A 14,283-nucleotide genomic window follows, 5' to 3' on the forward strand; every position below is an offset into this window, starting at 1 on the left:
ACGAAAACTTAAGCTTATACAATTAGCTGATTTTACAATGTTGGCATGTCTTTCAAAGAATATTACCACAGAAATTAAAACATAAAGGCTGATATTGAAAAACTAGACAGCACTGTAAAACTCCTTGAAAAAATACTATCAACAAGATGGAAAGGTAAATAAGGAACTGAAAAATGTGTATAGCAGATAGAAGATTAGTAATATTTAAATAGAAATCTACTTGATATACTCAGTAGAAATATATACTAATCTTATATAATAAAGAGCTAATATGCTAATTTGACCGAACAATAGAATGACCGTCCGGATGACCTCCTGAGGCTGTGAGGGGCTGCAAGGGCCGGCCAGGGCTGCAAGGGCCAAGCCCCTTGCACAAATTTCGTGCATCGGGCCTCTAGTATTATATAATTAATACATAAATAGTAATGTACTAGTACAAATGATCAATCAACCTCCAACTTCTCTTCCTGAAGATAATTTATTCAGTAATAAGATTTATTGAGCATTTACTGTGTGTCAGGAAATGCTAAGTATTCATGTAAATCCCATACCAATCATATGTAGCAGGTATCATTGTTACTCCCCTGAGAAAACAGAATCTGGAGAAAGACACATTGCTTAGTAAGTAGCAGACCCAGGTCTTTCTGATCATCATTCCTATGCTCTAATCCCTGCACTGGGGTAGCAATTAAAGGAATATAACATTTGAAAGCAGTGATATACTCCTTTACATCCATCAGATTAACAAAGATGAAAATGAATGATACAATCTAGTGTGCACATGGGTAATGCTCATTCTCAAATACTGCTAGGAAGTTTGTAAATTGACACAAAATTTTCTGGAGAGTTATTCATTAGTATCAAAGCCTTAACAAGTGAGCATATTTCTGACCCAACAATTCCACAGCTAGGACTTTCTTCTAAGGGGAAAAATCAGGTGTCTGAAACACGTATAGACAAGGATGTTCTTTGCAACATTATTTGTAGCGAGACAGTGATCAATACTAGAAGATTTTTTACTAATATTTACAAGATATTAGTATATAGTATATTTCTACATGAGAATATTATATGAAAAATATATATCAACTTGGGGAGATTTTTCACAAAACATTGCTAAGTGGAAAAAAACAGGTGATTAAGCAGTGAGTAAAGTATGATACCTTATTTTCCCCCTTGGAAATAGTTATCTTTGGATAGCAAAGGATGCTCTTCTTTGTACATCTTTGTGTTTTTCAAATTTTCTGCATGGCATAAATTACTTTTACAATTACAAAAAAAATGAATATTACTTTTAAGATGTAACAGTATTTAGAAAAAAGAGAGGAATTGAGAACAGGAAGTCATGAAAAGGAGTATGCAATGAACATACAACTTTTGGAGAAAAAGGGAAACTACAGCAAAGAATATCAGTCCTTGAAACTGCACAGTTGAGTTTCCTGGAGAGGAAGTTGAGACTTGGAGGTAGGAAGCTTGAAGAAACTAGGAAAGCATGTTTTGCAACATTATTAGGTATCTGGCATGAAGCTGTTATGCAGGATGGAGTTGGGAAATGTGGTATGAGATAATATGAGTTCTCTCTCAGCTATGCTAGAATACACCGAAAGCATCTGTACTATTTCATCTCAAACTCTGGCTCTAAGATCAACTTCCTCCCAAGAAGGTATCCACTCAAAGCACAAAGGTTTGCTTCATGGTGTGCTTCTTCTCATTTCTTCCATTTATACCACCTCTCGGCCAGTTCATGCCCATGATGGCCCCAAACTATAAGTTTCTTGGGAGCGAGAATCCTGTCTATGCTTTTCATCACCATATACACAACACCCAGAGCAGGGATTGGTACACAGTAGGTATTTAAGGAATCTCTGTTGAACGAACACATGAATAACTTTTAGCAAATTCCTGTCGGAGAAAGAGGAACACTCAGCACAGTGAGTGCTTTCTCTGTTAAGATATTTGTTGATATGCTGATTTTCATTCTGCCATTTCATATGTGTATAGTAGGCTCTGGTTATACTAAGCAATCCTTGCAGCATTTCTCCCATTTTTCCAAGACACAGAAAATAGCATAATCCATAATACATAGTAAGCACTCCATAAATGCGGACCGGTGGATTTTCTCAATTTTGTCTGGATATACCTTCTTATCAGTGACTTCAGGTTTCTCCTCAGTAATCCATTTCTGAATGATGTCTGCTGAGGGTGTTCGTTTTAGTTTGTCAGTGAGATGATTTAAAAGACTGTTAACAGAATTTACTGTTAAGACGTGCATTGTGTTCTCAATTAGGTAATCATTTAGACGAATAAAGCTTGAAAAGAAAAAAAATGCAGCTTCAGTTTTCTATATTCACTACATATCTTTGAAAGTGACTCTAAAGTATTTAAATTTTAAAATATAATTTCTCTGTGCCCATTTTTTATTACAATATCAAAGATTTGCTGTTCAGAAGAGTTTTTCTTGGACACTCTTCATTTTAAAACACAATCATATTCAAAAGTATTGCATCAATTTAGCTAGGTGTTCTAACTATTCAATAGAATATTAATGAGCAATACAGTTGTTACTGGAAAAGCACCTAGCTCATCTAGCCAAAAGGGCCATAAGATTTTTTTTTAATGCCTTAGAGAAGAAATCAGTAAATATACAACATCTTTAACTTACATTCTAAAGGTAAAGTGTGAAATCTTCACTATGGATAAATGTTGCTTAATGGCAATTGCTAACCCAAAGATGCAAATTTTGTTTCATTACTTGAGTGCTTAGAACAGCTGTGGGCAAACTATGGCCCATGGGCCAGATCCGGCCCATTTGAAATGAATAAAACTAAAAAAAAAAAAAAGACCGTACCCTTTTATGTAATGATGTTTACTTTGAATTTATATTAGTTCACACAAACACTCCATCCATGCTTTTGTTCCCCCCCCCCCCCCCCCCCCCGTCCAGTTTAAGAACCCATTGTGGCCCTCCAGTCAAAAAGTTTGCCCACCTCTGGCTTAGAATGTAGGCTGAGTCAGCAAGGCATTTAGAGTAACTTTTTATTCTGCTTAATTGGAGCCCAAGGGGCCTCTAGTGCCTGGAGGCCTGTGATGATGGCCTCAGGGACTGCTCCACTGACTTCAGTGACACAGACAACATTATCATATTATCTCACATATAACTGATGCACCATTAATATTTATTAAATAGACTAGAGACCCGGTGCATGAAATTCATGCACTCGCAGGTGGGGGGAAGGTGTCCCTCAGTCCAGCCTGCACCCTCTCACAGTTCGGGAGCTCTCGGAGGATGTCCATCAGTTGGACATCCTTAGTGCTGAAGGCTTCTGGCTGAGCAGCACTCCCCCTGTGGGAGCTCACTGAGCACCAGGGGGCAACTCCTGCATTGAGTGTCTGCCCCCTGGTGGTCAGTGAGCATCCTAGTGACTGGTCGTTCTGCTGTTGGGCTGAAACTGGCTCTCTGACATCCCCCAAGGGGTCCCAGATTGCGAAAGGGCACAGGCCAGGCCAAAGGACCCCACTAGTACACAATCAGGGCCGGGGAGGGGCCGTGGGAGGGCTCCAGGGCATGTCCAGCTTGTCTTGTTTAGTCCCGATGGGCCAGACCCCAACAGCAAGCTAACCTACTGGTTGGAGCATCTGCCCCCTAGTGGTCAGTGCACGTCATAGCGACTGGTCAACCAGTCGACTGTCTGCCCCCTGGTGGTCAGTGCACATCATAGCAAGCAGTTGAGCGGCCTTGGCATATCATTAGCATATTACACTTTGATTGGTTGAACGGCCAACTGGATGACTGGACACTTAGCATATTAGGCTTTTATTATATAGGGTGGTTGTAAAAGTTGGACTAAATTAGTGAGCACTGAGTAACTAATAATCAGTAAATAATCAGTAAATAATCTAGTAATAATAATAACTAGTAAATAATCAGTCTATAGTATCAGATAATGCTTGGTGACTGTTTGCAAGAGTTATTTGTAGTAATGAAGTTTTAGAAAGGCGTGAACTCCAAACTCTGGAACAATGTTAAGATCCAGTTGGCAAACAATGGCAGAGCGAAAACCTAATAAGGGCGAGTGCCCTGGTGAGACCCTGGATGTCTTGTCTCCCAGTTGCAAAACCTTTTTTCGGGAAAGTGTGGAACTTTATGTGGCAATATAGCTATGTTCAAATCTCTTGCGTGCCTGGCTTCTTACCATAGCCAGCACCAAATCCCAGGCTGGGTTAGGGGGGAACAAAGCCTTAGAGATCAAAGAGGAGCCCTCGGCCTTGGACATGCCCCCCACTCTCTACCAGCTTGCCCCTCCCAGCGGCTGCTTTGCTAGGGGGCAGGTGGAGGGGCAGGCTTCTGGGACTGCCTTCAGGTTACCATAGCCTCTAAATATCTCATCACTATTAGTGAATCCTGGGATAAAGGCTTTAACTTTGAATAAAATTGAGAATGACAGATGCCCTAATTTTTCTTAAAAGAAAGAATAATCACTTACCAAGTCAGCCTCCTGCAATAACGTCTTTTCCTGGCCTGCTGCGTGTATTTCATGTTCTCAGAGTTTACATAAGTAGGCAACTCAATGAGAGCACCAGCCACTGATGATTTCTTATCATCTAAGAACAGCAGAAGACACAACAACAAGAATTCTTATGTAAAAGTTCCATTTTTTCCCCCCTCAACGCGGATTAAAAGACAAGCAAAATTGAAAAAAACACACACACACACAAAAAAAATGCTTTGGTTCGTGAGATCATTCAAACTCCAGAAAACAGTCCAATCATCCAAAAGAATTTCACATAAAAGGATTTCAACTCAAGAAAAGACTGTAGACAGTTTATTCACATTCTCTTTAACAAGATTTGACCTGTGTACTATCTCTTTTCCAGTGATACTTTCACCCTTTTCCCCCAACTGCATTTTAATTATCTTCTAGAGGGCAACCCTGAGATCCAGCCAATCCCTTAATTTTAACAAACCTATTGTCTGTACTAGTAGGTTAGACATATCTTTAAGCACAGAGTCCACCATAAAATGCTTGTGAATAAAGGTTCCGTAACAGTTTAGAAATACTATATATATATACAAACAAGGGTCATGCAAGGAAAATGCACTATTTACTGGTCCCCCCGCCCCCCTCCACAATATATTTTGAATTCATAATCTACTTGCAAATTTGGAGGAACTGAAAATAAATCATTATTTAAACTTAAGAAAAGTGGTAAAAAAGAGTTACTCTTTTATTATTTATTTATTTTTAAATCCTCACTTGAGGATATTTTTCCATTGATTTTTAGAGAGAGTGGAAGAGAGAAAGAAAGAGAGAGAAATATCGATATGAGAGAAACACATCAATTGGTTGCCTCCTGCACGTGCCCTGACCAGGGCCCAGGCCTGGGAGGAGCCTGCAACTGAGGTAAATGCCCTTGACCGGAATCGAACCCGGGATCCTTTGATCCACAGGCCGATGCTCTATCCACTCAGCCAAACTGGCTAGGGCAAGAGTTACTATTTTAAAAATATGTTTTTAATGATTTTTGAGAGATGGAGAGAGAGAAACATCAATATTGATAGAGAATCATTGATTGGCTGCCTCCTGCACACCCCCTACTGGGAATGGAGCCCGCCACCCGGGCATGTGCCCTGACTGGGAAAGGAACTGTGACCTCCCGGTTCATGGGTTGATGCTGAAACACTGAGCAACACAGGATGGGCAAGAGTTACTATTTCAGAAAGCCACCACTTCTGATCTGTTAAAGCTCTCTCCTCTCCCTACCTTCCTCATCACAGTCATCAGGAGTGAATCCTATAGCGCGCAGAGCAGTACGACAAGCCTTCCTGACCACTTCTTTGGCCTCATTTCGAAAATATTCCAGGTGATCCGTCACCTAAACATTAACGATATGTATAATTAGTGGTACCAAAGTAGCAATAATAGAAAAAAGATCTTGAAACTTACAGACAAAAGTCTTTACCTCTTTCAGTTGTGTGACTTGTGTACACTGAAATTCTTGCAGGGTGTAGGTGCGACCTCTTTCAATATAACAAAGCCCCATAAAACTCAATTGGTAACACATGTCATTTATTTTAAGAAGAGCTGGTCGCAAAAACTGAATGAAAATAAAAATATATCATTATTTCGTTTTAAAAAGCATTTTTAAAGTATAAAGATATTTAGAAAGCAAGAATGGCTGTTAAGGAAAATAACTCTATATGTTAATTTTAGCTATTCTTGCATATGTTAAAGGGAACACTTTTGAAATTTTGTTCTAAAAGTATTCTTTGAATTAACAAATTTAATTGGTCTGAATTCCCTTCCTTAACTTTGGAATACATGTCTTTTTAGCTATGAAAGTGAGGTCAAGTTACAGAGGACTCTGTAAATCTTTTTTTCTTTTCTTTTTTTTTAGTTTATTGATTTTTAGAGTGAGAGGAAGGGAGAAAGAGAGAAAAACATCCATGGGAAAGCCAAACCCTCATCGGCTGCCTCCCACATGTCCCCTACCAGGGACCGAGACTTCAACCTGAGTATATGCCTCCACCCGGGAATCAAACCAGCAACCCTCGGTGTAGAGGACAACACCCAACCAAGCCACAACGGCCAGGAAAGGACTGTAAATCTTACATTTCACCTGGTTTGGCCAATGCCGACTAAACGATTCTTTGCGTTACCTTGAAGACTTTGCAATGTCTGGTCACCATGATAACGGAGGGGCCTGTCACCTGATCTAAGAGTTTGTGACAGAGAACAAGGACAAATTTAACTTTAAGTTTCCAGTGGGTAAAAAGTTGCTACAAAGAACGTTCAGTCACTGTTAAAAACCTGTCTTGCAATGTGAGCTGGGAGAAGGAAAGCATTTGTGAAATTCAGCCACATGATCTTAACTTATTCGTTCTCTATGCCAACGTCATAAATCAGAGTTCTAGGCTGTTGGCTTCAAAGGCACATGTTCTAAGAATGTTCCAAGGACATCCCCTCTGACTTCCCCTAATCTAATCAAAGGAGGAGCAATTACATGATAGAAATAAAGTTAACATTAATGTATTTGCATGGGACATGGGTTTATGTGTTATATACTTTTCAGGAGCTTTCAAAACAGGACAAACAACAGTTACGCAGACCAACATTTAGTGCTTTATCTCTTCTAAGTGCAATAAAGGGGAGTTATAATTAGTAAAGTCTTAAATGAAGAGAGTTTTGTGAGAAACCATTTGGAAGTCATATAGCCCTTAGAGCTCATCTGATGGGGGAATTGGCATAATAAAAAAGCAAAAGTTTAGAGTCTAAGTCTATGAATTGAAATAAGATTCTAATTAAACGAAATTGGTATAGGACAGTGATGGCGAACCTATGACACGCGTGTCAGAGGTGACACGCGAGCTCATTTTTTTGGTTGATTTTTCTTTGTTAAGTGGCATTTAAATATATAAAATAAATATCAAAAATATAAGTCTTTGTTTTATTATGGTTGCAAATATCAAAAAATTTCTATATGTGACACGGCACCAGAGTTAAGTTAGGGTTTTTCAAAATGCTGACACGCTGAGCTCAAAAGGTTCGCCATCACTGGTATAGTAGTAGGGACAACAATGTAATCAGAATGGGGCAGTGAAAGCAAGGAGGTCCAGAGCACTCCAGAGGAAGTCCTCAAAGCAAAATTATAAGGGAAAAAAAGTAAGGATCCAGGTGGAGAGCAGAGCTGACATTGATGGTCTGCCAAAAAGTGAGTTTTGACAATGGGGAATTTTTTGGAAGAAAAAGAATATACAAGAAACTACATTAGCTTAACTGAAATAGCTGGCTGTCAGCATAAAGAACAATTGTGAAAGCTGCCTTGAATATAAGAGAGATTGGAAGTGTCCCCCACCCCCCTCTCACCCCTTTGTTGTTTCCGTTGGTAATAAATTCCAGATGAATCTGGATTAGGTGGTTCATTCTTGAGCTGTTATATCAATAGTGCCCACTGAAGGTGATAAGGATTAAGCATTATTTTAAATGATTAGCAGAATTGTAGAGTCGGAAGAATTTGTCATCTTGATGGTGGATTTCAATAAGTAAAAACTGGGGTAACTCTAATTTTTGTTGCCCAGGACACTTCCCCTGACCTACCTACAATTATTCTGGTGATAGAATCCCTCTTTCCTTTGGGAAACTCACTACCCTGTGGTTTTGATAAGGTGGACTCTCACTTCATCACGGGAATGAGGACCAGGCATATATCCAAGCCTGGCTTATCAGACTACTACTAGCTGTGCAGTGATTGGTTCAGGATTGGGTGTGTGGCCAAGCTGAGCCAATCCGTGCTCTTCCCAGCATCCCATCAAGAGATATTGTCTTTTCATTAAAAGAGCTAACTGCACCTAGAGCTGGAGGTGATGCTCATTCTAGGAGCCCAACTGAGAATGAAACAGACAGACAGATACAGAAATGAAAGATGGAAAGAGGAAAAAAATAAAGATGAGAAGATATCATTTGAATTTCTGAATTCAGCCATGCATAAAGGTATTCACCCCCTTGAGCTTCCTTATTATATGAGCTTTTGTTTGCTATTGTTGTTGTCAAAGTTCATTTAAATAGAGTTTTTGCCAGTTGCACTGAAATGAATGCCAATATTTCAGAGATGGGAAATCAGTATTATTCATCTGGAGGCTTATGACTGAGCCAGAAAGCCTGTGGGGAAACATTAGACTTTGGAAGATATGTGCAGAAGAGCTGCATTTGCTATAAAAAGTTTATGAAAATCAGGGTCATGCTGAGACACCTTGTCTTTAGTTGGAATGCAAGAACTCTTGGGATTTGCTAGTCTTATATTCATCATAGCACCAAACCTTTAATTTGCCCTAACCTGAGTCATCAGAACATCTGGGTGGTCTATATAATTTGGTACTTAAAGAACCCACTAGAATTGTAAGTCTTGGTCCATCCAGAGACTCTGGGCTCAAGTACTCTCATGCACTTTCTGACACAGTGTTGAAAATGTTACAGCAAAAGGGACAAGAGGCATCCCTTCATAAGTGGAGAAATAATTATGTAAATCTATGAAATTAAGAGTGATTTGTCTGCAAAGCAATGACTGACTAAAAATTAAAAAGATTTTCATTACAAAGGGACATTCAAATTAAAATAAATGAGAATGTTTGAGTGAATACAAAAATAAAATAACAGAAACTACCTGAAAGTATCACATACAACAAAATAACACATTATTAAAAAACCGGCAAAATCATCAAGTAGCTAGCTGGTTGAAATGATGTGCACCGTTAAACAATGATGAAAAATTAATACTAAATACACACCGAAGTCTAGAGAAAAGTGAAAACTGGAAATGTAAGAGACTAGAAGATACTTGCAAAAAGGAAGCTTAGTCCCAGGTGGCTCCATTGGTGAATACACACATATCCTCCACAAAGTATTAGCAAATCGGCCCTGGCCGGGTGGCTCAGTTGTTGGAGTGCTGTCCCATGCACCACAAGGTTTCGGGTTTGATTCCCCATCAGGGCACATACCTGGGATGTGAGTTTGGTCCCTGATTGGGGCATGAATGGGAGGCAACCAATGGATATTTCTCTCTCGCAGAAATGTTTCTCTCTCCTTCTCTCTTCCTCTCCCCCCCCGCCACCTCCCTCCCTTGCTCTAAAAATCAATAAAAACATATCCTTGAATGAGGATTAAAAAAAAATACTTGCAAACCAAATCTAGCAATATATAAAAAGCATTATGCATAATGACTAAATATTATTTATACCAGGGTTGCAAGGTTGGTTTAATATCTGATGATCAATTATTATCATGCCTATTACATGATAATCTCAATAGATGCATGAAAAGCATTTGACAGCATCATAATGGCTTCATGATATGAACATTCAACAACTAGAAATAGAAAACAACTGCTTTATTATCATACTTAATGGTGAAAGACTGAAAGCTTTGCCTCTAAGGCAGCAGTTCTCAACCTGTGGGTCGCGATCCCTTTGGGAGTCGAAGGACCCTTTCATAGGGGTCGCGTAAGACCATCGGAAAAACACATATATAATTACATATTGTTTTTGTGATTAATCACTGGGCTTCAATTATGTTCAATTTGTAACAATGAAATTGGGGGTCACCACAACATGAGGAACTATATTAAAGGGCCGCGGCATTAGGAAGGTTGGGAACCACTGCTCTAAGGTCAGAAGCAAGACAAGTATTTCTGCTCTTGCCACTTCTATTCAACAGAATGTTCTAGCCAGGGAACTTAGGCAAGAAAATGAAATAAAAGTCATCCATATTGGGGAGGAGGAGTAAAACTATCTATTTGCTGATGACATATTCTTATTCATCGAATAAGGAACACACACACACACACACACACACCACACACACACACATACACACACCCCCCCAACCAAATTGTTAGGGTCAATCTAAATCCTGCAAGTTTTTAGGAAACAGGCTTAATATATAAAAATAAAATATATTTCTACATTCTAATTAAAAGTAATTACACAAACTATATATATATATACACATATTATTTATATATTGTATATATACACTATATATATATATATATATATATATATATGAAAAATCTAAAATGAAAATTAAGAAAACAATTCTACATATAATAGTATCAAAAAGTAAAATATTTAGGAATAAGTTAGCAAAGAAATGAAAAACATATACTCAGAAAACTGCAAAACATTGTTGAAAGTAATTCAAGAAGATCTAAATAAATGGGAAGGTATTATATGTTCATGGACCATAAAAGATAATATTGTTAAAATGACAATACTTACAAAATTCATCTACAGCTTTAGAGCAATCCCTATAAAAAAAATCACAACTGGCTGCTTTGTAGAAATTGACAAGCTGATGTTAAAAATTCATGTGGAAATTCAAGGGGCCTAGGAGAATCACACTTCCTAATTTCAAAATTTACTACAAAGTTGCAGTATTCAAAAGAGTGTGTTGCTGGCACAAGAATAAATAAACAGAATAGAATTGAGAGTTCAAAACCCCTCACATTTATTGTCAGTTGATTTTGGGCAAGGGTGCCAAGACAATTCAATGGGGGAGAGAACAGTCTTTGTAAACAAATAGTGCTGGGACAACTGGACAGACACATGCAAAGGAATGAAGCTGGACCCCTACCTTACACCATGAGCAAAAGTTAACACAAGATGAATTAAAGACCTAAGTGTAAGAGCTAAACTTATACAACAATTAGGAGAAGAAACTTAGGGGTAAATCTAGACCAGGGACTAGGCAAGTTTTTTAGATATAAAACCAAAAGCACAGGCAGCAAAATAAAAAATGGATAAAATGGGTACCATCAAAATTCAAATTCAATTTGTGCCTTAAATGATATTATCAAGAAAGTGGAATGGCAACCCACAAAAATGGGAGAAAAAAAATCTTCAGATCATACATCTGATTAGGAATTTGTATTCAGAATATATAAAGAATTCTGATAACTCAATAGTAATATACAAGTAACCCAATTTAAAAATGGACAAACTACCTGAATAAATAATTCTCCAAATAATATAAATAAATGGCCCACAGGCACATGAAAAGATGTTCACTAGCAATACCTGTCAGGAAAATGTAAGTCAAAATCATAATGAGATACCACTTTTCCACCAGTAGGAATGACTATAATGAAAAAGGCAAATATAATGATAATATGAAGAAAGCAAAGCTCTTAGATGCTGTTGGTGGGAATTTAAAATTGTGCAGTGAGTTTGGAAAACTGTTTTGTAGTTCCTCAAAAGGTTAAACATTCCACTCCTAGGAATATGTCCAGACAAAAACTTGTATACAAATGTTCATAGCAGCATTATTCATAATAGCCAGAAAGTATAAGCACTTTCTGGATGGATAGATAAATAAAACATGTGCTTCCTTACAATGGAATATTATTAGCCAATAGAAATAAATGCTATGCTACAACATAGATGAATCTTGAAAACATTATCCTAACTGAAAAAAGCCAGTCACAAAGAACCAAATAGTGTATGGTTCCATTTTTTTATGAAATGTACAGAGTAGGCAAATCAATAGAGACAAAAGTAGTTTAGTGGCTGCCTAGAGCTGGGGTGGGGGTAGTAGGGGAGTTAAGGAGAAATGGAGAGTGATCAATAATGTGTACTGGGGTTTCTTTCTGTAGTGATAGAAAGGTTATAAATTTATTGTGGTCATAGTTGATCCATTTTGTGAAAATACTAAAATCATTAAATTGTGTATCTAAAGCAGATGAACTGTATAGTACATGAACTATATTTCAATAACGTCATTATAAAAAATGAAGGCACAAGTGACAATAACATTGGTTGCTGAAAAAATTATAAAAATAAAAATTTGAAGGACCACATTTCCCTTCAACCTAGTTTGAGGGAATCAGCCCCACCCCCTCTAATGAACTAATTGCAAATATAAGACTAGTGGTAACTGTCTTGGGTAATTATAACATCTAACATATACCGAAGCCAACACAATGGGTCTGTCATTTAGGTCAATCTAAGATTAAAAGGGTGAGACCTGCCCTAGCTGGTTTGGCTCAGTGGATAGAGCGTCGGCCTGCGGACTGAAGGGTCCCAGGTTCGATTCCAGTCAAGGGCATGTACCTTGGTTGCGGGCACATCCCCAGTTGGGGGTGTGCAGGAGGCAGCTGATTGATGTTTCTCTTTCATCAATGTTTCTAACTCTCTATCCCTCTCCCTTCCTCTCTGTAAAAATCAATAAAATATATATATTTTTTAAAAAGGATGAGACCTTTCTAGCCTGTTAGGGCTACATGTAAGAGAAGCTATTATCCAGGCCAAAACATTATTGGTATGAATGGTGGACAGAGAGAATGACATAAAATAAGAGAACAAACTTTAAGGATTAATAGGTTAGTTTTAGAGACAAATGCAGAAAGAAATACTTCACATTATTTACCTAGTAACAAATATATGAATAGTGCCCAAGACATGGCAAAAAATGAAAGGTGGTAAAAAGGTAGTGAAACGGGTTCCAATGACTGATGGACCCTTCCTGAAATTAGAGATCTAGGGGGTGTCATTGCTATCAAGAAGTGTCAGAATATTTTCCACAATTCACAATGCTTGATGGAATGGATGACCTGCGATGGTACATCATATGCACTTATTTTGCACTAATATCTGTGTTATTCATATCACTTCAATGTTTCTTTACTGTATCACTGACATCTTTTTTAAAGTGTTTCTTTATTGTTAAAAGTATTACATATGTCTCCCTTTCCCCCCATTGACCCTCTCCAGCCCGCCCCTGCCCCTATCACTGACATCTTGATAACAATCTTTCAGGCTAACTTTTTTCATGATTACCTACCCTATCCTCCAAAGTAAATATTAAAAATTTCCCTCCTGTCTGAATCCATGGTAAGAAAACATATGATACATTGGGAGGTACTGGCCCATGAAAACAAGCCTCCAAATCATTTTGGACCATAAAGTCAAGAGTACCTCAAAGATGAGAGAAGGTAATAGGGGTTCCCAGCCACTTAGTACTCTGTCCAAAAGGATACACAAATTTCCTGATTAACAATACAACTTTTGCTTACAACTCTAGTCAAATGTAGAAACACCACTAGACTGCCAGGCTCTTCAATGTGACAAGATGAAAATTGTCATCATTTAACATTAAATAGAATATTAGATGAAATAGTCTAGTGCAGGGACAGTCTATATCAACACCTGTAATAGATACACTGATTTTTCTGTAATTCTTTTAAAATATGATTAACAAATACATACATAATTAACAATGAACAAGTTCTCTTGTAGAGATTCTCGACATCCATTGATCTTCTTGGAGCGCACATTCTTCTTCCATACATAAAAAGCTTTCCATTTCCGGAAAAGTGAAAATATGGGAATCTTAATGAGTTCTCTGTGATATAGGTATTCCTGAATCCATCGATTAATTTCGATATATTCAATGTCCTCATCATTATGAACGCGTGTCACTGCTTTGTCACTAATTGTATAGTAGTCCTTTTTGTTGATGTTATCATAATTTACAACTCTGTGACCAGTAAAAATTGGGGCAAGAGAATAAAGTATTCAGTGCAAAATTAAGCAATTACATTATTTTTGTTTAAAAGAGATAAAACATTTCTGGAAAACAAATATCATTAATTTTTTTAAAAAATTCTGACAAACTACTATTAGATTGATTGAATGACTTACTCAAGAAAAGGACAGGGGAAATTTGGGAGTCGGAGAGCAACTAAGATGGCGGCATAGGTAAAACACCAGGAAATTATCGCCTCACACAACAA

General features: G+C 37.8%; 1 protein-coding gene across 1 annotated transcript in view; it reads right to left on the reverse strand.

Moving 5' to 3' along the window:
* The window catches only part of DNAH6 (dynein axonemal heavy chain 6), a 223,692-nt gene that overhangs the window by 174,986 nt on the left and 34,423 nt on the right, over window positions 1-14,283 (reverse strand). Inside the window, exons 4-8 of the mRNA XM_036335492.1 lie at window positions 13,757-14,027; window positions 5,962-6,096; window positions 5,763-5,874; window positions 4,485-4,602; window positions 2,141-2,309 (exon numbers count right to left, since the gene is read on the reverse strand). Coding sequence (XP_036191385.1) covers window positions 2,141-2,309; window positions 4,485-4,602; window positions 5,763-5,874; window positions 5,962-6,096; window positions 13,757-14,027 — 805 coding nt within the window. The remainder of the gene's footprint in view (window positions 1-2,140; window positions 2,310-4,484; window positions 4,603-5,762; window positions 5,875-5,961; window positions 6,097-13,756; window positions 14,028-14,283) is intronic.

Source organism: Myotis myotis, unplaced genomic scaffold, assembly GCF_014108235.1.
Source record: "Myotis myotis isolate mMyoMyo1 unplaced genomic scaffold, mMyoMyo1.p scaffold_m19_p_14, whole genome shotgun sequence".
NCBI lineage: Eukaryota > Metazoa > Chordata > Mammalia > Chiroptera > Vespertilionidae > Myotis > Myotis myotis.